This window comes from Manis pentadactyla, chromosome 7, assembly GCF_030020395.1.
Source record: "Manis pentadactyla isolate mManPen7 chromosome 7, mManPen7.hap1, whole genome shotgun sequence".
In the NCBI taxonomy this organism is placed as follows: Eukaryota; Metazoa; Chordata; class Mammalia; order Pholidota; family Manidae; genus Manis; species Manis pentadactyla.
Genome location: NC_080025.1, coordinates 136,197,021 through 136,220,993, shown reverse-complemented (window position 1 = coordinate 136,220,993; position 23,973 = coordinate 136,197,021). Strand labels below are relative to the sequence as shown.

General features: G+C 49.5%; 1 protein-coding gene across 4 annotated transcripts in view; it reads left to right on the top strand.

The window, feature by feature from the left end:
• DENND2A (DENN domain containing 2A) overlaps nucleotides 1-21,971 on the top strand; it is an 87,834-nt gene extending 65,863 nt beyond the window's left edge. For 2 of the 4 annotated variants that reach the window (XM_057504831.1, XM_036926092.2), the window contains 9 exons: nucleotides 1,172-1,312; nucleotides 2,737-2,885; nucleotides 4,424-4,699; nucleotides 12,246-12,423; nucleotides 14,030-14,071; nucleotides 18,381-18,498; nucleotides 18,879-19,124; nucleotides 20,735-20,821; nucleotides 21,619-21,971. In XM_057504831.1, coding sequence (XP_057360814.1) covers nucleotides 1,172-1,312; nucleotides 2,737-2,885; nucleotides 4,424-4,699; nucleotides 12,246-12,423; nucleotides 14,030-14,071; nucleotides 18,381-18,498; nucleotides 18,879-19,124; nucleotides 20,735-20,821; nucleotides 21,619-21,650 — 1,269 coding nt within the window. In that variant the 3' untranslated portion in view covers nucleotides 21,651-21,971. Of the gene's footprint in view, nucleotides 1-1,171; nucleotides 1,313-2,736; nucleotides 2,886-4,423; nucleotides 4,700-12,245; nucleotides 12,424-13,934; nucleotides 14,072-18,380; nucleotides 18,499-18,878; nucleotides 19,125-20,734; nucleotides 20,822-21,618 lie in introns of those variants that run through there. The other 2 variants (XM_036926095.2, XM_036926096.2) reach the window with 2 other exon arrangements.
• Nucleotides 21,972-23,973: the final 2,002 nt, after the last annotated feature.

Sequence of the window (23,973 nt, the reverse complement as noted above, 5' to 3'; positions counted from 1 at the left end):
CATAATTTGCAAACCATACAATTAACCCATTTACAATATACAAGCCTTTGGGTTTTAGCCTATTCAGAGTTGTGTAATCATCCTTACAACTTCAGGACATTTCGTTACCCTAACAAGAAACCCTATATCCATTAGTAGTCACTTCCCAACCCTAGGCAACCTCCAGATTACTTTCTGTCTCTATGGATTTGCCTATTCTGGACACACCGTCCAAAAGGAATCATACAGTATGTGGCCTTTTGTGACTGGCTTATCTCACTTAGCATAGTGTTTTCTAGGTTCATCCGTGTTGTGGAATATATCAGTATTTAATTCCTTTTTATGGCTGAATAATATTCTACTACATGAATATTATATTGTATCTATCCATTCATCAGTTGATGGACATTTAGGTTGTTTCCTCTTTTTGGCTATTATTAATAATGCTGCTATGAACATTAATGTACTAGTTTTTGTGTGAACGTGTGTTTTCATTTCTTTTGGGCGAATATCTAGGAGTAGAATTGCTGAGTCATATGATAACTCTATGTTTAACTTTTTAAGGAATGCCAGATTGTTTTGCAAAGGGGCTTCACTACTTTACATTTCCAGCAGTGTATGAGGGTTGCAATTCCTCTACTTCCTCACCAACACTTGTTATTATCTGTCTTTTTATTATAGCCATCCTCAGGGATTTGAAGTAGTGGTATCATTTGTGGTTTGGGTTTGCATTTCCCCAATGGCTATCCCCAGAGAAATTTTAATTCCACAGATGCACCATATATCTGTGTACTATGGCCCTTTAGAAGGCTACAAACCATTATAAGTTTTTTTTTACCACCACCAAGAATCAATTTTTACCCCCCTGAGGGCAATATTGCTCCCACTGAGAATGCATACATTGGCCCAATAAGTGACATGGCCAAACTCAAGAGTCCAGGGGGCCAAGGAACTATACTTTACCCCTTTAGTGGGAAGAATTGCAAAGTCACAAGGCAAAGGAATAGACACACAGAGGAGGAACACTGGGGCAATAACACATGGGGTGAAAGAGGACAGCTTGACCTGATGAGCATGGCAGGGCTTCCCCATAATTCTTCAGTCACTGTGGCAGGCCCACTTCATCCAGAACAGAGCAATGCCTTGGTGCCCTGACCTTGGGATAGCTGAGCTGCTTTTCTGACCTTTGCAGATCTTGGATGAGGTGGAAAAACGGCGAGGCATCTCTCCAGCCCTGGTACAGCCCCTCATGAGGAGTGTCATGGAAGCCCCTTTCCCAGCCCTGGGTAAAACCATCATTGTCAAGAACTTCTTGCCAGGATCAGGAACTGAGGTGAGCCATCAGCTTCCTCTCCTCTCCTAAGGGAAGGAGCGGCCCAGTCAGCTAAATCGCTGTGGTCCAAGGCACTGGCCTCAGGGGGTTCTCACATTCGGCGATGGCCTCTTGCTCCTTGAGCATCAGAAATTGCAGCCTGGGTCCCATGCAACCGCCCCAGGATTCAGTCCCAGAGAGCAGCCCGCATAGCTCCGCCACGGCACCCATGGTGTTTCTTTGCATGACATTGGCCTCATAGGTTAGGGACCTGTGCTGAGCATCCTTAACTTCTTTCGTAAAGTCCATTACATTTGTAACTGTATTTGAATCTCTTTACATTTATAATCTGCATCACCTCTATAAATTCATAATGTGAAACAGATTCTTTTCAGGGAAGACAAGTTCAGGTACAATTTTTTGTTCACCCTTTCCATGGCTGGGCTGCGATTTGATGCAGGCAGTCTTTCTCATTGCCTTTACGTGGCTCAGTGGACATCAGAAGGCAGATCCCATTCAGCCTTGAATCTCCAGTTCCAGAGGCCCTCAGGAAAGGTCACCTCTGGAGACGGAAGGGATGAGGATGGGTCTGGGACATCCTGGAACAAGGCAATTTCCCAGCACAGTCAGGAGCAGTCTCCCTGTTAGGGAGAAGCCTAACCATCCCGTATGTGCTGGTGGCTGGGCCACAGGGAGGTTAACGTTCGTTAGCCCCGCTGTGCAGGCAGCACCTGGCAGGTGCTATGCTGAGTGAAACCCAGGCCTGGCTCACCATGGAGGAGTTAGCTATTTAAAGAGAGAAACATACACAGGAGTAGCAACTTGAGATGAATTCAGTAACATTCCAACAAATACAGAATGAGAAGAGGTGCCCACTAAACACCCAAGCAGAGAGAGGCCTTGTCAGGAAGGGCCTGGGATGGAGTTGGTTTCACTAGGAAATGCCTTCCAGAGAAGGTGAGTCTGGAAAGTGCTGCTTGGAGCTGCTGGTCCTTCTCTGTGAGCCTGTGATTCATTCCAGCTGGTGATACTTCCCTGTGAGACCAAGATGCCTTCCTGTGGGGTGTGATGGATAAGACATCAGTAGGCACAGCACCCCCTGTAGGGGTCCATATGTGTCATTGCCAGAGACGGCCTCCAGCCATTTCAGGCCAAAGGCTGTTGACTCTGCCACCCTCCTCCCCAGCCTCCTGAGCTCACCTCACACTCAGTTACAAGACTGAGTCCCTATCAAATGTGCCTCCTTCCCTGCCTCCTGGGATCTTTCTTTACCCCGATTCCTTTTGTTTTCCTTTTTTTCCTTTCCCCTTTCCCCTGCTGGTTGGTCACCCCTGCTAGTTGGTCACCCCTGCTGAGGACCTTTGAGCCCCAGGCCTGCGGCACACGTGAGAGGCCTGGCTGAGCAGGCCAGGCCCCGCCTCATGCCGACTCCTGTTCCCTGGCAGGTGATTGAACTGTGCCGCCCACTGGATTCCCGGCTCGAACACGTGGACTTCGAGTCTCTCTTCTCCTCTCTCAGTGTCCGCCACCTGCTGTGTGTTTTTGCCTCCCTGCTTCTGGAAAGGAGAGTCATCTTCATTGCAGACAAGCTCAGGTACTGGCCTTGGCTACTTGTGCTAAAATGTTTGAATGACAGCCAGTCTCGGAGTCTGTAGGGCAGGTGATTTCTTAGGATTGCCGAGGAAGCTCCTTTGGGGTAAGAGTGTGAGTCAGTGAACGACCAAGATTAGAAGTTTGTAGGCATACAGGTTGTGTAAAATGAGGTAAGCCTGCACTTCTGGGCACACTCACCTAGTACTAGGCCTACTTTCACTCACCCTGCTATGTGCTGGGCACTCTGCTGTGTGCTGGGGAAACAGAGGCAAGAGACCAGAGCTGTCCTCAAAGAGTTGCAGCCCAGTGTGGGGAAGGGAGAAGTAAACAGACCCCTCAGTACCAGGTCATAAAGGCTATGAGAGGCAGGCCAGGGAGAACATTCATTCCCAGGGAGGCAAGTTCCAGCTGAGTCTGAAGACTAAGAGCAAAAAGAAAGCACTTCTAGGCAAAAGGAGCCTTCCACAAAGGCAAGGAGACAGGCGAGGCCAAGACATCACCGTCAGGAGCGGCAGAGCAGTTCGCCATGGCTGAGTAGAGAGAGGAAAGCGGGGTAGGAAGCAGGGAGCAGGCAGAGGTGGACAGGACCCAGTTCCCAGAAGGGCTGCAGAGTCGTATGAGATGCGGCTTAAAGGCATCCCTTCCTCTCAGTATTAAAACAAGTCATGCAGAATCCTACCCGCACACCCATTGCCCGGTAGGCTGCCCCCCGCATCCTGATGGTCACATTCAGTGATTTACAAAGCCCATGTCACAGATCGAAGACAACCTGGAGGGGGATGTACATGGACATTTGGGTTTATTGTGAGCTTAAAAAAAAAAAAGAATTCCTGGCATTTTCATCATTTCAGAATACTTAATCCAAGCCTTCTTTGCTTTGTAACCAAGGGCACAGCAGCCTGAGTGAGTGGTGGCTGTAACAGCAGGAAGGGCTGGGGTGTGGGGCCCAGCCAGAGATAGAACCAGGAAAAGCCGATGGGGCCAACTGAGAAGTCCGTCTGGAAAGAAAAAATGCCAAAAACACAAAAATCGAAGAACTGTGGTTTGGAGAGGAAATCTGACTCTCGACTCTGGAAAACAAAAGTGGGGAAGAAGAAAAGGGAAGGAAGGATGGAAAGGACAAAATGGGAACGTGGAGTCCGTGAGCATGGCGGGAAGTGGAGGCCGGCCCTGTCCTCCCCCTGCAGCCATCTGGTCACCTGGTGATGCGCCCCTTTGGACGGCAGCCCCTGGCTGTCCCAGCGTGCTGCCGCCCTGGGTGTGAGTTAGCCCTTCGCTTTCACTGCCAGAGCTGCCGCACTCCCGCTGCACCTGTCCTGTGTCGGCTCAGGGGGCGGGACCGTGTCTAAGCCTGCAGCTGGCGCTGCGCAGCTCGCCCCGCTTCCTGGGCACTGGGGAATTCAGCTGAGAAGCGTTCTCAAGGCCGGGGCCCTGGAAGTGAGGATGAGTAATAACCCCTCGGTGACCAGGATCGGATTTCACCAGCACTCCAGTAACTGTGTTTTCAAGGAGCCCCGCCCCATCCCCCACGTCTTCTAGCTGTAGAATTCTCAGCCTTGCTGTGGGCGGAGGCGCCAGTGGTGGACCCCAGAGACCCTCGGCCGGAAGTGAGGGCCCGTGGGTGCACCGAGAGCCCACCAGGCATGGCGATGGGGGCAGTCCGTCCCAAGGAGCTCGCTTTGCGGTTAAAGATGTCAGACTGAGGGGGTGGTGGGGAGGGTCCAGCCTGAAAATCAGTCTGAGCGGATGGGTGTGGCAGGAGACCCGGCCAGGCAGGGGCAGTGCCCACCCAGGATTCCTCCGGGGAAAAGAACAGTGAGCATCATCTGTTTTTCTTACTGAAAGACAGTAAAGGAGATGGTGGGGATGGAAAGGGAGGGCACATCAAACACACCCTGGCCGGCGGCAGAGGGGGTGTCAGAGGCTCAGGGCACACCTGGGTGCTTACCACGGAGGTGGCTGCGAGGGGGTGTGGCCACCTCTCCCTCCTCCCCCAAAGATTTCTGGGTTGACAGGTTGGGGGCTGGGACCGCCCCTCGCACAGAGCTGCGGAAATGAGGCAGATAAAGGGCCCGTCCCGGTGAGTGGAGCCCACCCAGCCGCCCCCTCCTGCTCTGGGGCAGCTTTGTGGAGGCGACGCGTCACCCATGCGGTCTGATAGGAGGCGCCGTGGGGTTTCTCTTCTCACCCCACCTTCCCTGGTCAGTGTTCTGCCCGCAGAAGTTTATTCTCTTCGAACAGCAAACACCCACGAGAGGGGTAGAACGCCAGCTGTGGCTGCTGCAGGCCTCTCGGGCACATATTGCCCGCTGGGTGTTTTCTTCTGCAGCAGCTGCCAGATATGTGGCGCTGAGGAGATGGGGTTTTTGTAGAGGAGGGGACGGCAGGGTCATGGATAGTTTGGGTGCCCGCCTAGGGTGCAGAGCCAGGACAGAGTGCAGTAATTGGTGTGTGTGTGGTGCGTGTATAAAATACCTTGATTATGTTTTTAGACCCTTTACAGCTTTCAGACTTACACATGCACCTCTCATCACATGGGGAAAGGGGCAGGAAGCCTGAACATCCTCAGCTGCGGGCTCTGGGTTTCCTCATTTGGGAAACTAGGCCCGTCTGCACCAGGCCCCTCGTAGCTCTAACTTAGTAGGGCTCTGCTGTCTCATCCCCAAAGGCAGCCTGTGCTTTTCCTGTTAGAAACAGCTCAAATTGTTTTCTCTTGCCCAAGAAATTGCCTTTCCCATCCACTACTAGTTCCATGCAGACCTGAAGAGGTGGAAAATTAAATAAATAAAGGCCCATAGAGCCCTAAGGCAGGAAAAGAAGAAAACAGTGTGAGCGAACCTGATGAGAAAAACAACGTGGCAGGAGCGCTGGAAGGCGGCCTCCGGCCCAGGCTCTCCGAAGGGTTTGACTGGTATTCTTTCAGGCTCTTGACAACTCAATCGGATAGGCTCTGTTATTAGGGAACAAAAAAGCACACAGAGGTTAAGTCGCTTTGCTCAAAGAAGCGGTCAGTGGGAGAGCTCAGATTCAGAAGCGGGCTCCGTTTTCTCTGGCTCCAGAGAAAATCAGAGGCTGCATTGGTCTGGGGGTGGAGTGGAGGCAGTGCCTGTGACCCTATCTACAGAAATATATAAGGAAAGTCTTTTTTTAAACCTTCCATTAGGACCTCCTTTGTGCTCGGCAGTCAGGCCAGAATTGGCTCCTGAAAAGCTAAGACATCTGTGCTCCTCTCCCAGGGCCCACCCTCCCTCACGGCCCAGCGGGGGCCCCAGTGAGGCGGGTGGGACTGGGCACGCCCCGGAGTCTCTCCAGCTCGCAGGTCTCTGACCCCATGGGCCGGTGCTCTGGGACTCCTGGGACTGGGCTCCTTGGTGCCCGCCTTCCCGGCCACCCCGTCCCAGAACCTGTTACGCTCCCATTCCTGATGCAGAACTCATCCCGTCAGGCATCCTGCGCCTTCCAAAGTGTCCCAGGGGCAGCCACCTCATCTGCGCAGCTGTGAGATGGGGGTGGGCTGTGTAAGCCCTGAGGGAGCCCCACGGCTCAGATGCTATGCGATTCTGTGCTATGCTGCTGTGGCCAAGTCAGCACTCAAGCCCTACGCCCCCCAAGATGCTCACTCCTCTCTCAGGGTATCTGACTCGGTGGAAATCACCTGGCCAGTACAGCCCTGCAGCTGCTGCCTGCCTTAGACTGATTCTCGCCACAGGCCCTTCAGAGCGGGAGAGATGCTGAGGTGACTGTGAGTGCCCATTTAATGTCCCTCTTCACCTTGTTTGCGTTAAGGTTAGATGCGTGCCATGCTGTGGGTCCCCTGTCACAGGATTCCCAGGCCTCTGCTCTAGACTGTGGATGGAAGTGGGGCACCTCCTGTGCCTCCTCTCATGGCTTTAACTGCCTGCTTCTGGAGGCCTCAGTTCAGCCTTCCTTTGGGGTCTCTCTGACCCTCAGTTGTGCCCCCTCCGCTAAAAGTGGAGTAAGCCAGGACGGGGGAGTCTGACTCACCTGCCAGAAAGTGACTTAGCAAATGGTCAAAGCGCAGAAACTCCAGCAAAGAACATGGTGTGTGTGAAGTTCCTGAGTGAGAAAGCCAGACACCTCTTCTCTTCCAGCCCGCTCTGCCTACTGGGTGTTCCACCCGGGGCATCAGCGTCCACCTGGTTCTGTCTGGCTGATGGAAAATAACCACAGGGAACTGAAGGGTTCTTTGGCCAGGCCATGACAGACCAGGTCTTGGGGGGCAGTAGCTGGCTGCAAGTTGTCCAGCCTGGAAGTCTGAAGGAAGCCATCAACACAAGTTCCAGCCGGCGTTCTCCTCCTGCTCACCAACCCAGTACCTCCCCCGACCCCACCCCTGCCCCAGCACAGGCACTGATTTCTAGCCCTGTGCAGCTGTTAGTGGAAGCAAGCCCCCCCCATCCTGCTGACTTCCATCTGTTTTCCCAGTCTTTGTGAGACCACAGAACACGTGAGAGCAGGATGTGCGCAGGGTCAGTGCATGGCCCTGTGACAGCCCAGGGTGGACATTGGCCTGTTTCGGGCCTGTAGTCGCTGCCTACTGTAAGAGGAAATAGCAGGGAGTTGTGGCAAATATTGTATGAGTTATAAAAGGTTTTAAGTTGAGCCAAAAATCCATCAAACTTAGAATAACATTTTGCTCCGTTTCATCTTTAGGGTGGACATTGAGTGTTTCTTTAGGCTCTGTCAAGCCAAAGTTTGACAGATGGAAGAGAAAGAATGTTGTTGTGACAGCTTGTTCTGTTGTCATGACAACCCAAATAAATATTTCCCTATACCCCTTTCTTCATTTCCTTGATGATAATCATTTTGTTTTTTGGTTTAATTTCAATTGCCAAAGTGTTGGCTAAATCTATAGACCAGGCTGAATGATCAAATGAGAGCTGCCTATAAATTGGTATAAAGGTTTTATATGGACAAAGTTTTTAATATTCAAGAAATGTAATTTTTATCTTTTTGTAGTGCGCTAAGACCATAAGCTGAATGACAGGCTACTGGCTGATAAGTAGGATTAAGTGGTCAAATCTTGACAAATGCTAGTTTGAACCTTGGCTTTGACACATGGGTAACTGTCTTGCTAATGGCTTTCAGCCCCAGGCAAGTTCACTATGGACTCAATGAGACCAAAAAATGACAACAGAATGTTCTCCGGGTGAAAGAGTTTATACCCAACTTTATTCCCACGGTGGCAGGTCAATCACTAGAATCCCATCCACTCAGAACGAGTCTGCATGCAGCAGGCCGGTCTCTGCCTCTGGCTCTCTCTGCCCCCACAGCCGTCTCAGTCTCTGTCCTTGGCGCTGCCACCACTCCAGCCTCTGCTCTCCTGCAGCCGTGTGGCCATGCCACTGCGTCACCCAAAGCACTGGGCAGAGCTCTTTAAAGAGTCAGTAACAACGTATTGCCCACACATGTGTACTGAGCTAGCTGACCAGGGTGAGGTGAGAATCCTGGCCATAGGAACCTTCACTTTATCCACAGTAACACAGATAAGTTCATCTGGAGCTGTGCACCTTCCTCCTCTGTGTGCTACTTTTGCAAACCTTCCCCCCCCCCCTTTTTTTTTATCAGTTTCCACAGGGGGGTCTGAACCCTGATGAGAACCGGGCGTGCTCAGCAATGTTTGCCATCTCAGAGAAAGGCTCTGTCAGCGAGCGTGCCCTCTCCAGGCAGATGAGCTTGCCCAAGGCCCAGCTGAAAGTGTTAGCAGCTGCCACCAGGGCAGATGGCTGTCCAAAGTACTACTTCGGAGATCCTCAGGGTGGCTGGAGGTCTTAGAGATGCAGACATTGAATTCAGCAAAATCCTCTGCAAATGCAGTTTTCATAACATTATGGCATCAGCCAGGTGAAATATTCAGTACGAACTACCTATTTTTGCATCAGAATACCAAGAAGATACCATCTGGAGCAAGATGTAGAAAGTAGCATAGCCACAAATTGTTGCCTTCCACTCCAAATCCATTGCTTACAGATTCTTGGGCTGAAACCTACCCCAGTTCTTCTGGCGGGGCCAGATCCCTCCCAGGCTGTGCTTGCTGTGTGAGGCAATCTTTTGAGAGCTCGCTGCAGTGGCTCAAAACCTCTCCAATACTTTTACCTATTTGTTTCTCAGAGTGAGATGTCACCATTGCTCTTTTATCCTGTCCCTATTAACGAGCCCTAGAATTACCTGCGGGTGACAATTTCCAGCTTCATTCTTTTCGATTTCCAGCTATTTCCAGCTCCTGGCTTCCTCTTTTTTCTTATAAATTCAGTTGGTAGATGTCAAAGCTTGAAAGACACTAAAAAATTATATTTATTTAATAGATGAGGAATCTGAGGCCCAGCCTGTTTTCTTTTATACCCAGTGACACATTACTTCAGGGTTTGAAAGTAAAGGGAATATGGCAGGCACTGCATGGTGACACCCACCCCCCACCAGGTCTCACCAGCCACCAGCCCAGGCCAGAGTTTGCATTTTGCTTATGTTCCTGGGGCTGATGTACCAGTCGGAGAGGTGATCTGCGTGGGATGCTGAAGGATGCTGACGGGCTCATTCTTCAAGTTCCTGGGGTGTCAGGCTCACTCAGGAAACTCATCGTTTACTTTTCTGGTAGCATCTTATGGTCCATCTTTTCTGACCCCTAGATGAGTTGGAAGGCTGCTGAGCATAGTAACTCCATGTACGGCACAGGGGCTTGGTAGCAAGTTTCTCCCCCAGGAGAACTCCGGCCTTCACAAGTGCATTCTGCTGTCTCTGGACTAAGACTTCAACCTTCAGGAACCTCCACCAAATAGCAAAGCATTCTGGGACCCGACCCTTCTCACCTGTGCCCATCTTTTAATCCCCCCCACCCCATGGCCCAGCCAGCCTCCCACTGGGGCATCTCCTCCCTCCCCACTTTTGTACAAATTGATCACAGCTGTGGGCTGGTATTCCTTTCCTCCACCCCCACTATAATTCGAGCCAGCTGTGAGAGCTCTCCGCCTAAGACTTCCTTCAAAAACACTGCCTCTCCTGCAACCAGCAGACTCTTAGTAAGGCTATGTGGCAAGCTCACTTGTGGAGTCATCCTTAGCATTCCCAGAACCATAGACTATTCTTTACATTTTCTTAAGAAACCATCAATTCTAACAGTGCCTGCCCGTCCACCCCACATGGAAGGCTCCTGCAGCCTTCATGAGTCAGGAATAAAAAATCATTAGCACTTGCAGCAGAGATTGGGAAAAGCACTTAAATTACACTGAAAATAATCCCTTCTTTTCTCCTCTATGATTTATTTTGGGCAAAGAGCTGCCACTAACTGTATTATTTGCAGAATTTGACCTTTCCTTCTAGTGTTCCAAGAGTCAGAATTTTTTTTAGAATATTGGTGGCCTTTTCTTTGAGTTGGGAAGAAAAAGTTCAACAGATTGCTTTTTCTATTGCAGTGATTGAGAAAAACACAAAGGCTTCTCACTGTGCCTCCTCCAGTCCACAGGCCTCTTCTCTCCCTGCCATGACCCCTCCCTAAATTTAGAGGTTACCTTGATCTCCTTTAGCCTCAGTCTCCTTAGCTATGAAATTCCAAAGATGAACTCTGTCTCTGAGGTCTCTTCCAGGTCTAACATTCTGTGATCCTGTCCCCTCCCTGGAACTAAAAATGCTTAAAGCACAGCTCTGAAAGGTGAGAGGACTCGTCAGCATGAGCACAACTTTCTTAGTTCATGAGCTGATTAAAGTGAGAGTTTCAAAGATGGCTGGAGTGGACAGTAGATGTCAGTGTCCACCACCTGTTCTCCAAGTCATATTTAGGAATGTAACAGCAACTGTGCTATAAAGGGATGGGTTTCAGACACAAGGCTTCATTCAGGGAGTCCCTTCTTAGCATTTCTCTTAACTGACTCCCTCTAGTCACTTGGAAATGAAAGCCAGCAGTAAAACATGTAACATATCAAAAGTCCAACTCAACCATTGCTGTCTGCCTGCCTCCACCCCCTCCCTGCACAGTGTTTGGAACCGTCACCACTATCCATTCTCAGAACTTTCCATCAGCTCAAACTTACCTCTATGCATTTAGCAAAAAGACCCCATTCTCCCTCTCCCCCAGCCCCTAGGAACCTGTTTTACTAGGTCTTAATAATTTGCCTATTCTAAATCCCTCACGTAGGGGGAACCATATAATATTTGTCTTTTTCTGTCTGGTTTATTTCACTTGCTAGCTGGTATCTTTTATTCCACTTCTTTTCTCCCTAAGTAAGCCAGAGCTAAGTGATTTTTTTCTAAATGGACTCAGGAAAGTTTTAGGATAATGAAATTGTAGGTGCCTGATATCATGTCCAGAAAAGGAACATTCCTCCATCCAGAACTCAGCTTCCTTGCAACTTTCCCTAAACAGAGCACAGCTTAGAACCAGAGCTGGCGTTCCAAAGGCTGTGTAACACATGGAATGCTGGGTGGGGGCCCGTGCCCTAAGAGGACACAGGACACTCGGGGAACCCACTGGCCCTCACGTCTACCTTATCCTAACATTACCCATACTTCTAACCAGCTTCTCAAGCTCCCTACCCCATGCATAGTTTTTAGAAGCAGCAGGTTAGAGTGAGCGGAGGGAGGAGCTGCCATGAGCAGGCTCCTGAGCCGTGAGAAATGACTGCAAGGAGGAAGAGAAAGTCAGCCCTCGCTCCCCGGGAAAGCTGCCAGTCGTCACTGTCCTGCAGCGCAGTGGGGCCAGCGCTCACGGTGACGGTCTCGGATAAGCCACCCATTCACCCAGCGAACCGAGCTGAACCCAGGCAAAGCACTGGGGGTAGTGATCAAATAAAGGCTGCGTTATAATCATTTTTCATTAGGATTAGACTCACCACTTTATTTTTTGAAGTTTTGAATCCTGGGTAAGGTTTAACTGTTCAGGAGTTTCCCTTGTGTGCAGGGGGATACCAAAGGGACTACCCTGTCTTCCCTGATTGCACCGAGGCGTTTGTACTTGGCTGGGAGAACATGCGGGAGAGAACAAAGGAAAAGCTACAATGTTAGAATATAAGCATCTTCAGTAAGAGAATGAGCATCCATGACAAATGAGGCTGTAGTGGTTTTGGGGAGCAAGAGCATGGGGTAAAGGGATGGGAGTGAAAGATTTGGTTGAAACCTTACAAGAATGTAGCTCACGTGTGAAGGCACACTAGCACAGATTAGCTAGGGCTTTATATTCGTCGCTGTAGCTGTATCTCAAAGCGTCACAGACGCCCTGTGTGCCTGGGTTAGGACTGTGAACCGTGATACACCTAAAATGCACGTGATGCCTTTTCTGCCCAGCATGCCTTGGGGCTGGGTCCCCACACCCTCCCTGAAGCAGCCCTCCCCCCTTCTCTCCCCGCTGCAGCACGCTGTCCAAGTGCTGCCATGCGATGGTGGCTGTCATCTACCCCTTCACCTGGCAGCACACCTACATCCCCGTGCTGCCGCCCGCCATGATCGACATTGTGTGCTCGCCCACCCCCTTCCTCATCGGGCTGCTCACCAGCTCGCTGCCGCTGCTCAGGGAGCTGCCACTGGAGGAGGTGAGCCCCGGGATGTCCTGGGCCCTCCCTGGGGGGCGCAGGGGAGAAGTGCCAGCTCAGGCTCTGCCGCAAAGTGGTGTCCAGGGAGTGTGGGGATCCCATGGCTTTGTCTATGCAGAAGGCACCCCCAGGGCTGCCTCAGGTGACCCTCAGTGACTGCAAACTCATTTTCCCCTCTAAATGAACCTACTGGCATGAACACCCATTAGGAAGGCAGCAGTCAACAACGTAACCAGATGTTAAAACACTTAATCCATAAATTGCCTTCTATTCTATCCTATCCCTCCCACCCCCAAGGCTGTGGGAAGAAAGCACACAAAGAGCTAACAATAACTGAAACTTATATTTAGATTAACAGCAAAGGTGACAAAGATGGTGCTCCTCCAAACAGGTCCTTTCTCGTGTCAGTTAAAAAGACAGCAACCAAAATGTGTTTCATGATCAAGTGCTGGGTGTTCAAGTTTGCATCCAAATGGAGAAAGCCCTACTCAGCATCTCTGCAGGTGCTGTCCCAGCCCCTTCCTCTAAGTAACCTCTGTTCCCGGGTGCTGAGAACTTCCAGCAGCCAGAGAGGGAGCCCCAGGGAACAAATGACCGTGCTCACTCCTGAACCCCAGGGCAGTGCCAGGCCCTGACATTCCACCCAGGCCCCAGATGTGGCTCCTCTAATTGCCCAGGTTGTCCTGCAGTCACATTAAATATTAAACAGCAGATTCAGGTCTTCCGGTGTGGGTTGTTTGTCCGGGTACCCTGTGGTCCCAAAAATCCAGAAGCGTGTTTGGGAAGGAAGGAGAGAGCTCCCTCAGCTCCTGGGCAGGGTCTCTGGACTGTGGTAGAGCCCATGTTTCCAGCTGGTGGGGAAAATACGGAGACCATGCAGGCCCCCTGCTCCTCCATTCTAGCCAGTGGCCCACGCTGAGGCCCGAGTAGCAACTCACTGCCAGGGTCATGCAGGCAAAGGCCCGGGGGTGAGTGCCTCCCTCGGTTTTGCGCCCTAAGTGCCTCCCTTGCCCTGCCCTGCTTCTGGCCCTGGGTCTCAGGCTCCCTCCGAGGAGGGAGGGGAGAGGTGCTGTACCCTGAAAGCCTTGACCGAGGAAAGCCCAACATTTGCAGCTTGACTGACTCTCCAGTCGAATCCACTCCTCTGGGTCTCTCTCTCTTTCTGTCCCATTAAGAGAAGTGACAAGGCCAAGTGGGCAGCTGGGAGGAAAGATGCAGAAGTCCTGGGGGTGGGGGGTAGCAGAGTTCAGTGCAATGGGAAGAAGAGGGGCCTCTAGCGTCTTCCCCCTGCTCAGCAATCTCCACGTGAAAAGTCAGCCGTAGTGGCTCTGCCGCAGCCAGTCTGGAAGCAGGGCAGGCAGTCCGGCCCGTGGCACTCGCATAGCCCAGCCTGCAGTCTCAGTGTTGAAAGCATGCAGTTCTGGAAAGCCCTTGCCCGCTCCCCACCTCCCCTCTTCATAGTTTGTGGCTACTGTGGCAACCACAAACGGCCCACCCCACCCCCACCCCAGCTGCCTCTCTTGGTGCCAAGAGGGAAGAAAGCTAAGAATCCATCACTGTATCCCAGAAACCTGATGACATCATAGACCTCTTCCTCATCTTGCAGGTCCTCGTGGTCGACCTCGTCAACAATCGGTTCCTCAGACAGGTGAGTGAGAAGCCCGGCTTCACCCTGCTGCTCTCTCTGTTTTCACCTCTTTGTTCTTTAGGACATAGATTTCCAGCTCCCGAAAGGTTCCTTGGTGGGACTGAGACTGCAAAACAGGCTGGCAGGCTTGGGCGACTGAGGGTAAGAGAGAAGGCAGGGGTCAAAGAGGACGGGTTAGGCAAAGGATCCGTTCCCATGTGTTCTGTCACAAAATGGATCTAACAGGATCTGTGTATAGGCTATAACTGTAAACATTTGTCTTTAACGTGCTTTTAAAGAATATTTGATAACAAAGTTCATGATATTCAGTAGAAAAAAAGCAGGGTGCAAAGTCATAGTATACATTATATTACAAATATAAATATATGCCTCTTAAAAAGATGAAAGGAGAACTCAGCAAAATATTAACGCTGGTTGTCTTGGAATGGGAGACTGAAAAGGAGACAGGTTATCAGTAGTTTTAAATCCTTTTAAAATCTCACGTATTTTCTATAAAGATCATAAAGTACTTGCATTACCAGAGCAAGTAATACACATTTGTTTTCTTGTTTTCGCTGGCCAGAGAGGTCTGACTCCTATCGGATCTCGCAGAAAGTCATTACAGAAAGCTTCCCAGGGCACTCTGTTGGATTGCTTTTAAATTGGAGTTGCCACACTGCTGGGAAGTTCTGTCATGTTAATGTTTTGGGTTTTTTTTTTTAACTCGTCAGTTCCATCCACTTTCACTTCCCAAAGGCCCTCCGAGTAGGCCCTTCCCTGGGCCCTCCTGCTCAGAGGCCCAGATGGCAAAGCCAGCTTTGGACCATACTGGTCATCTGACCAGAGTGCCCTGATGAGCAGTAGCCACCCTACAGGGTGAGGGCGGTGGGAAACACGGATCGAGTATCCCCCAGGTGCCAAGCACTTTCACAAGGCAATCGTATTTCATCTTTTCCCCCCAGTTCTATTGACATATTATTGACATAAGACATATGCAGATTTATGATGTACAACATGAGGATTTGATACACGTATGTACTACAAAATGATTGCCACAATAAGGTTAGTTAACACCTCCATCCCCTCACATGATTACCTTTTTTTTTTTTGGTGTTGAGACTGTTCAGACTTACTCTCTTGGCAACTTTCAAGTATATAATACAGTGTTGTCAACTATAGTCACTGTGCTGTCCACTAGAGCCCCAGAAATTATCTTATAACTGGAAGTTTGTACCCTTTGACCAACGGTCTCATCAATTTTCCTCACTCTTCAGCCCCTGGAAACCACCATTCTACTATGAGTTCAGGGCTTTTAGATTTTATATAGAAGTGAGAAAATACAGTATTTGTATCTCTCTGACTTACTTCACTTAGCGTAATACCTTCAGGGTACATCCATGTTATCACAAGAGGCAGGATTTCCTGCCTTTTTATAGCTAATATTCCATTGGGTATGTGTGAATGTGTGTGTATATTCCTATTTTCTTTATCCATTCATCCATCAATGGACACTTAAGTTTCCATGTCTTGGCTATTGTAAATAATGCTGCAGAGAATATGGGGGTGCAGATATCTCTTCAAGGTAGTGATTTCACCCATACACAAAAGTAAATTCAAAATGGATCAAAGACCTGAATGTAAGTCATGAAACCATAAAACTCTTAGAAAAAAACATAGGCAAAAATCTCTTAGACATAAATATGAGCAACTTCTTCATGAACATATCTCCATGGGCAAGGGAAACAAAAGCAAAAGTGAACAAGTGGGACTATATCAAGCTGAAAAGCTTCTGTACAGCAAAGGACACCACCAATAGAACAAAAAGGTATCCTACACTATGGGAGAATATATTCATAAATGACAGATCCGATAAAGGGTTGACATCCAAAATATATAAAGAGCTCACGCACCTCAACAAACAAAAAGCAAATAATCCAATTAAAAAATGGGCAGAGGAGCTGAACAGACAGTTCTCCAAAGAAGAAATTCAGATGGCCAATAGGCACATGAAAACATGCTCCACATCGCTAATCATCAGAGAAATGCAAATTAAAACCACAATGAGATATCACCTCACACCAGTAAGGATGGCTACCATCCAAAAGACAAACAACAAATGTTGGCGAGGTTGTGGAGAAAGGGGAACCCTCCTACAGTGCTGGTGGGAATGTAAATTAGTTCAACCATTGTGGAAAGCAGCATGGAGGTTCCTCAAAATGCTCAAAATAGACTTACCATTTGACCCAGGAATTCCACTCCTAGGAATTTACCCCAAGAATGCAGCACTCCAGTTTGAAAAAGACAGATGCACCCCTATGTTTATCGCAGCACTATTTACAATAGCCAAGAATTGGAAGCAACCTAAGTGTCCATCAGTAGATGAATGGATAAAGAAGATGTGGTACATATACACAATGGACTATTATTCAGCCATAAGAAGAAAACAAATCCTACCATTTGCAACAACATGGATGGAGCTAGAGGTATTATGCTCAATGAAATAAGCCAGGTGAAGAAAGACAAGTATCAAATGATTTCCCTTATTTGTGGAGTATAAGAACAAAGAAAAAAACTGAAGGAACAAAACAGCAGCAGACTCACAGAACCCAAGAATGAACTAACAGTTACCAAAGGGAAAGGGACTGGGGAGGATGGGTGGGAAGGGAGGGACAAGGGGGGAAAAACGGGTCATCACTATTAGCAGACATAATGTATAGGGGGGCATGGGGAGGGCTGTACAACGCAGAGAAGACAAGTAGTGACTCTATAGCATCCTACTATGCTGATGAACAGTGACTGTAATGGGGTATGTGGGGGGGACTTGGTGATCAGGGGAGTCTAGTAAACATAATGTTCCTCATGTAAATGTAGACTAATGATACCAAAAAAAAAAAGATAGTGATTTTATTTCCTTTGGATATATATCCAGAAGTGGGATTACTGGATCATATGGTAGTTCTATTTTTAACTTTTTACATCATAGTGTTTTCTATAGTGTCTGCTCCAAATTACATTCCCACCAACAGTGCACAGGGGTTCCCTTTCCTTGGTAGCTTCACCAGCTTGTTTTCTCTAGTCTTCTTAATAATGGACAGGTTCTTACAGGTGTGAGACAATATCTCAGTGTAGTTTTGATTTGCATTTCCCTAATGTTGAGCATCTTCTCATGTACCTATTGGCCATCTGTATGTCTTCTTTGGAGAAATGTCTTTCCAAGTCCTCTGCCCATTTTTTAAATCAGATTGTTTAGGGTTGTTTTGCTATTGAGTTTGCATGAGTTATTTATGTATTTTGAATATGAACCCCTTACCAGTCATATGGTTTGCAGATATCTTCTCCCATTCCATAGATTGCCTTTTCATTTTGCTGATCATTTCTTTCACTGTGCAGAAGCTTTTTAGTTTGATGTAGTCACACTTCCTTATTTTTCTTTGGTTGCCTGTGCTTTTGATGTCATACCCAAAAAATCCTTGCCAAGAGCAATGTCAAGGAGCTTTTTCCCTAAGTTTTCTTCTAGTAGTTTCACAGTTTCTGGTCTTACATTTAAGTCTTTAATCCATCTTAAGTTCATTTTTGTGAGTGTTAGAAGATAGGGGTTCAGTTTCATTCCTTTGCATGTGAATAGCCAGTCTTCCCAGCCCCGTTTCCCAATAATGGGAAAGAGACCATTGTTTCCCCCATTGAAAATTCTTAGCTCCCTTGTTAAATATTAGTTGACTACATAGGCATGCGTCTATTTCTGGGCTCTCAATTCTGTTCCATTAGTCTGTGTGTCTGTATGTCAGTACCATTCTGTCTTGATTATTAATGCTTGTAATACAGTTTGATACCAGGAATTGTGATGCCTCCAGCTTTGTTCTTCTTCAGCTAATTCAGGGTCTTTTGTGATTCCATACAAATTTTAGGATTGTTTCTTCTATTTCTGCAAAAAATGCCATTGAAATTTTGGTAGGGATTGTACTAAATCTATAGATGGCTTTGGGTAATGTGGATATTTTAACATAATAATTCTTCCAAACTATGAACATAGGATATCTTTCCACTTGGATATCTATTTCATCAATATCATGTATTGCATTTAATCTTCACTATGAAGTAATTGATTTACAGCCCATTTTTTAAATGGGGAAGTTATGCTCACATAGCTTATAAAAAATGGAACCAAGATTCAAACATCAGACTTCTGTCTCTAAATCATGTTGCTTGTACTAAACCAGGAACTGTGCTAGGCCTGCCCTGTGGTGTCCCCAGGGTGTCCTGCTGGCCAGGATGCAGCTGCCATCCTCAGAGGCCCAGGGGCCATGATCCACCTGCTTTTCCTGCCTTACAGATGGATGATGAGGATTCCATTCTCCCCCGGAAGCTCCAGGTAGCCCTGGAACACATTCTGGAACAAAGGAACGACCTGGCTAGTGACCAGGAGGAAGGGCCCCCAGACTGCAAGCATGGTAAGTGTTCAGTCACTTCCCAGACTGCATCTCTGCCCTCCACCATCACAGGCAGGGAACAAGTGGGCAGGGGCCACCCACTCCACGTGGCAGTGGGTGGAGTAGGAATTGGGTGAGAAGCATGGAAGGAGAGTGAGTGGGTGTGTAATCCCTTTATCTGCGTCTGAATTATGGAAAAATTTTTCTGTCCTCCCCAGTTTTGTCCTTAAATACCTGTTTAAAGGGGGAAATAAATAACTTAGTCAGTTCGGTAACCTTTGCAATTGATAATTAAGATGGCCACTGAGGGAGCTAGCTACTTACTTGTAGAACTGATCGGCTTGTCCCAGAGGCTCGGCCTTCCGCCCTCACCGGGCCTGGCCCTTCCCCTCGTTGCGCAGGCCCTCAGTGCAGCCCCTTGAACGAGCTGGTGTCTGAAGCCTTTGTCCGCTTCTTCGTGGAGATCGTGGGCCACTACTCCTTGTTCCTGACGGTGGGCGAGCGCGAGGAGAGGACCCTGCAGCGCGAGGCCTTCCGCAAAGCTGTCTCCTCCAAGAGCCTCCGCCGTTTCCTGGAGGTCTTCATGGAGACCCAGACATTTCGGGGCTTCATCCAGGAGCGGGAGCTGCGCCGGCAGGATGCCAAAGGTTAGGGGGTGTCTTCTATGTTGGGGGCCAAGACAGCCAGGGATGCCCAGGCGCCCAGGGGCTGACGAGCAGGGAGCAAAGGCCCAGGGCCAGCACACAGGCGGGGGCAGTGCTGCAGCCTCCTCTGAGGAGTGTTCCTTCTCGCCACCTCTGAGCTGGCAGAAGTGTCCCAGCCCCCTGCCTCTCTCCCGGGCGGGCTCCTTCCCCTACTGGCCCACCCCCAGAACCACACTCCAGGCCCTGGTAGGAAGTTCCTTTGTGCCGTTCTTCCCAGCATGATGAAACTCTCAAGGACACCCTTTCCTTCCTCTCTCTGTGGCGCCTCTTCTCCTTTTCCCCAGGCCTCCTCTTGTCCTTTCTGCCCTTTTTTCCTGCCTCTTTCCCCAGGTGTGGAGCTAGCAGGCCAGAGCTGGACTCCCGCCCCGGCTCCGTGGGCACTGCGGGCTGGCCGCATGGCAGGTGGGACAGCAGTGACTCTGCCAGCCTCGCTGCGGGAACCACCCGTCCTCCTCCTGCCCGCTCGCTCTCCTCAAGTTCTTGTTTTCTGTCCTCCCTTCTCCCTGTCCCCCTCTGCTGGGCTCCATCACACTTCTAGGGATGGAGTGGGGCAGTGTGCAAAGGAAGAAGACATAGCTCCGTCTCTTTCACACATCATCTCAAGTCCTTTGGGAATCCCAAGACTAGGAATGTTGGTAAAGGCTGTCACATATGAGAGTTAGACCTGGTAGGGGAGAGACGCTCTCCACCAAGAATCCTGCACAGCCACCAAGAGATAGGCAGGGAGCAGGGAGGGCCCCCAGGGGGCAGCCTGCCCAGGCCTGTGTCCTCCGGGGCTGCGCTCACAGAGGCTAAGGATCCAGCCCTGTGTTCCCAGAGCTCCTTGGAGAGCAGACAGGCTGGCCCCACACAGGCGGTTCTGATGAGAGGTATCGGAAAGGCAAAAGAAAATCGATTAGAGGATATGAGTCACACAACTCCTGATGCAAGGGCTCTTTTCAAGAGAAGACCTGCTGGGTACATGTAAGTATCTGTGCACAGATCACTATTTGATAGAAACGTCAGAGACATAAAAGCTTAAAAAGGAGCATGGAAGAAGCCCCCTGCCCATGGAAGAGGGAGAAATGCAGACAGAGTACCTGGGGCTCACAGCTGGGTTAGAGCTGAAGGCAACTATGAGTGGTCGGCACGCAGCCTTTCCGAGTTCACAGATGGCAAACGGATTCCCAGGAAGCTCAGCCACTTGGCCACATTCCTTACGGGGGAATGTGAGGAGAAGGGAGACCACAGGCGCTCCTGAGAGCCCGGACCAGCTGGCTCTTCTTGGAAACTGTGTGCCTGGCACGGTGTAGACACTTGGAAGGTGTTTGTTGAGTAAAAATAGGATTTCATGTATGAGCTAGCTTTACAGCTTTCCAAAAACAGTTATTGCACAAGGTTGGGCGATTAAAAGGGTAATAAAAACCCTTATAAACCCCGTGATTCAGAGCATGTTTATAGGAGCAGCTCAACTCAGAGGCAAGGTTTCTCTTTTCAGTGGCCGTAAGGAAATGGGTATGTTTAGAAGTGCAAAGAGAAGAAACTACAATGTCTGGGATTTCTCTCATCAACAGGTCTGTTTGAGGTCCGAGCCCAGGAGTACCTGGAAACACTTCCCATTGGAGAACACAGCGGCGTGAATAAGTTCCTGAAGGGCCTAGGTAAGGCCCAGGGTCGCAGTCCCCATCTCCGTCCGCTGGCCCACGGGGTCTTGGCCAGGTCCCTCCACTGGAGCTGGGTCCTAAATAATGCAGAGTTCTGTGGCCGGTGGCATCTGACCCCAAAGTATAAGCAAGGAAACAAATGAGCCCCTCCCTGCTTTGCCGGGCCGGCCCGACTTGCTATCTTTATTCACTATTATCTCCCACTCTCTTACCATCTGGGGAATTGAGCTTAGGAAGCATAAAGGGAACCAGAGGAGGGAGTCTGGTAGGAAAGACCTGGACCAACCTCCAAATGGCCCTGAAAGTGGGATGTAAGGATCATGAGGACTGCGGTGTAATGAGTAGAAAGACCCTTACTGGAAGGGAGAGGATGAAGAAGAAGGCGAAAAGAGGGGGTGAGGGGACAGGTCCCCGGGGGAAGAGCTGCGTAGGCCTGTTGTTGTGCCTCCCGTAGGGCTGGACCCCTAGCCACCCACACTGCTGGGAACTTTCTCCCCACTCGGTTCCCCAGGGATGTGTTACATTCAGTGCTTCCTGTACCACCACCGCAGAAGCAGACCCTCTACAGCTCTGACTCTTCCTTTCAAAACCCCCCAAGTCTGAGGAAGATGGCTTTTCAATGGGGAGGTGCCTGAGGCATGCAGGGGCAACCTCTCCTAGCTCCTCCCAGGCATGGATGAGGTCCTGGAGGGGGCGTGAGAGGCCATGGTGCCCACACTGCATCTGGGATAAAAAGAGCAGGATTTAACTCGGCCCTCTTTGCCTGGTGAAATGCTCTTGTTTTCTTTTTCTAGGCAATAAAATGAAGTTTCTCCACAAGAAGTAACCCTCAGCTCAACCTCAAGGGGAAACCTCCTCCTAGTGCAACCATATGTTTTTAAAACAGTCCTGGTAGCCTTTCTGAAGCGCCGAGTCCTTAGCTGTCCTGGGTGCCGGCATGTGGGTGTGGGGGGTTTCCAGCCACCGCCAGGCCCTCCGCAGGCCCCAGAGCCCCAGAGCTGCTGGGAAGGCTCCCCTTCTTGAGAACAGCACTGGGAAGGGGACCTGAGACCAGGCATGTCGCCGACATTCAGATGGATGGCTCCGGTCGTTGGTTTGGTGATATTTTTGTATTTTTAATCTTAGATATTAAAAAAAAAGAAAAGTGTTTGTGTTTTCTTTTTATTCTGCCAGGGCTAAGAAACCTCCTGCCCTGTGTCATCTTCCCCGGCTCACCCTGCTGGCAGCTCAGCGCTGCAGCCCAGAGGAGGGGGAGACTGGAAGGGGCTTTGACCAGACTTAGAAACAAGGGCTGCCCTGGGCGAACTGGGCACAGCTGAGACTGTTAGGAGAGGGGCGCCGTGCCCACAGGTGTCAGGGCCGAGGCCTTTTGCGGGGGTTGGGGGCACAGACTGGCCCAAACACGGCATGGGGTCAGATAGGGCGGGAAGGGAGAAGGGGAGCAGGAGACGGGTGCGGCCTCCTGCAACGAGCTGCGCTTCCAGGCTGGCAGTGATGCCACCTGGTGGATGAGGCCGTTGTGGTCTTGCCACCAGGTCCTCTCATCCCAAATGACCCACCCGGCTGCACTGCCTTTGTCTCTTAGAGGCCACAGGTCTGTCCACCGACAGAGCAGTCCAAGACTTTTAGAGGAATGCACAAAAAGAGGAAACCTCCTAATAAGATCTGTTAATAAAATGTTCGTGGGATCCTAAAGTTCATGATACTGCCTAGACCCCACCTTAAGACACTAAAGCCACAGACTGGACCCTGTTCCCATTTAGACTATGTGAAATATTCTCCTCTCGTTGTAGGGGCCCAGATCAGCATAAATGAAATGGTACCTGTGCAGGATAAACAGAGGGACTTTTGTTGTTGACACTGGTAAGAGGGAGCAGCAAAACTCTGGGGTCAGCCTCATGGGGTCACACAGGGAGGCGTGGGGGAGGGGCGCAGCAGGGGGGCGGAAACGAACGATGGGACTCAGTTCTCAAAGCAGGCCACCCCGCTGCCCGCACGCCTCACTAGCGGGTGCCCGCTGGATGGCACCGGCAAGAACATGCAAAAGGGATGTGCCCCAGCTGTGGCAGTGGCCCAGGGCCTGGGCAGCCTGGCAGAGGTTCTCACCTTTAGGGGTCAGCAAGGGATCTTCTGAGGAAAAAAAAGAACAAAAGGAAAATGAGAAGGTTGACCTCTTGTAATAGGAGTCTTTAACTGGACTCATGGAAAATGTATCTGTGTGGTGTGTCCGTTTGTTTTTTAGGAGAGAGGCTTCATAGTTTATATCGGATTTTCAAAGGGGTCCAGGTCCCCCTGGAGTGGTAGCAACTAGTCCATTCATAAAAATTAACATGGGTAGGTGGTTGTGGTGGGTTGGGGAGAAGACTAAATGGGAATCTCTTGAGAGGGGGGCCTCAGGAATTTGTACCTAAAAAGCTCCTCAGATTAGTTAACTTTATTCATACCAATATTCTACCTAGAGATGATCACTTTTGATATTTTTTAAAATATACTTTATTTTCTAACTTATTTCATACTATATTGTTAATACCGCCAAGTGAATAAATATACATCTTTGCCAATATTTCTAATGATTGCATAATACTCTCTTTTATAGATACACTAAAAATTATTTTATCACTCCTCTTATGTGTGCAGGGTATTTCCAATTTTTAATATCATAAAGAGCATTAAGAATAATACCTTTGTACAAATACCTTAGCATATTTGCCCTATTTTCATTTTCCTCTTTGCTTGAAGTGCAACATACATGCAGAAATATGCTCAGATCATGTGTGTGCAGCCTGACAAGCTTTCACTAGTGAACATGTCCGTGTAACCAGCCCCCAGGTCAAGAAGCAGAACATCACTGAACCCTGAAGGCCCTCCTGCCCACCTCCCCAACATCCCTCCCATCCTCCTCTGCTTACCTTTGCACCAAATCAGCTAACAAGTTGCCTACAACTTGCAAAGTGGAGAAGGTCACAGGCAAGAGAAAAAATGTCAAGCTGTGATTCCTGCTCATGGTCTAGGGTAGACTCTGGATGGAGAATGCTGTTTATGTGCATATTTTGTTTATGTTTATAGCTCACCTATACAACGTGAGAGTGCTGGGCCAGATTGCTGCCACTCAGCCTTTGTGTCTTCCCTCATCACAGCAACTGTCAGTC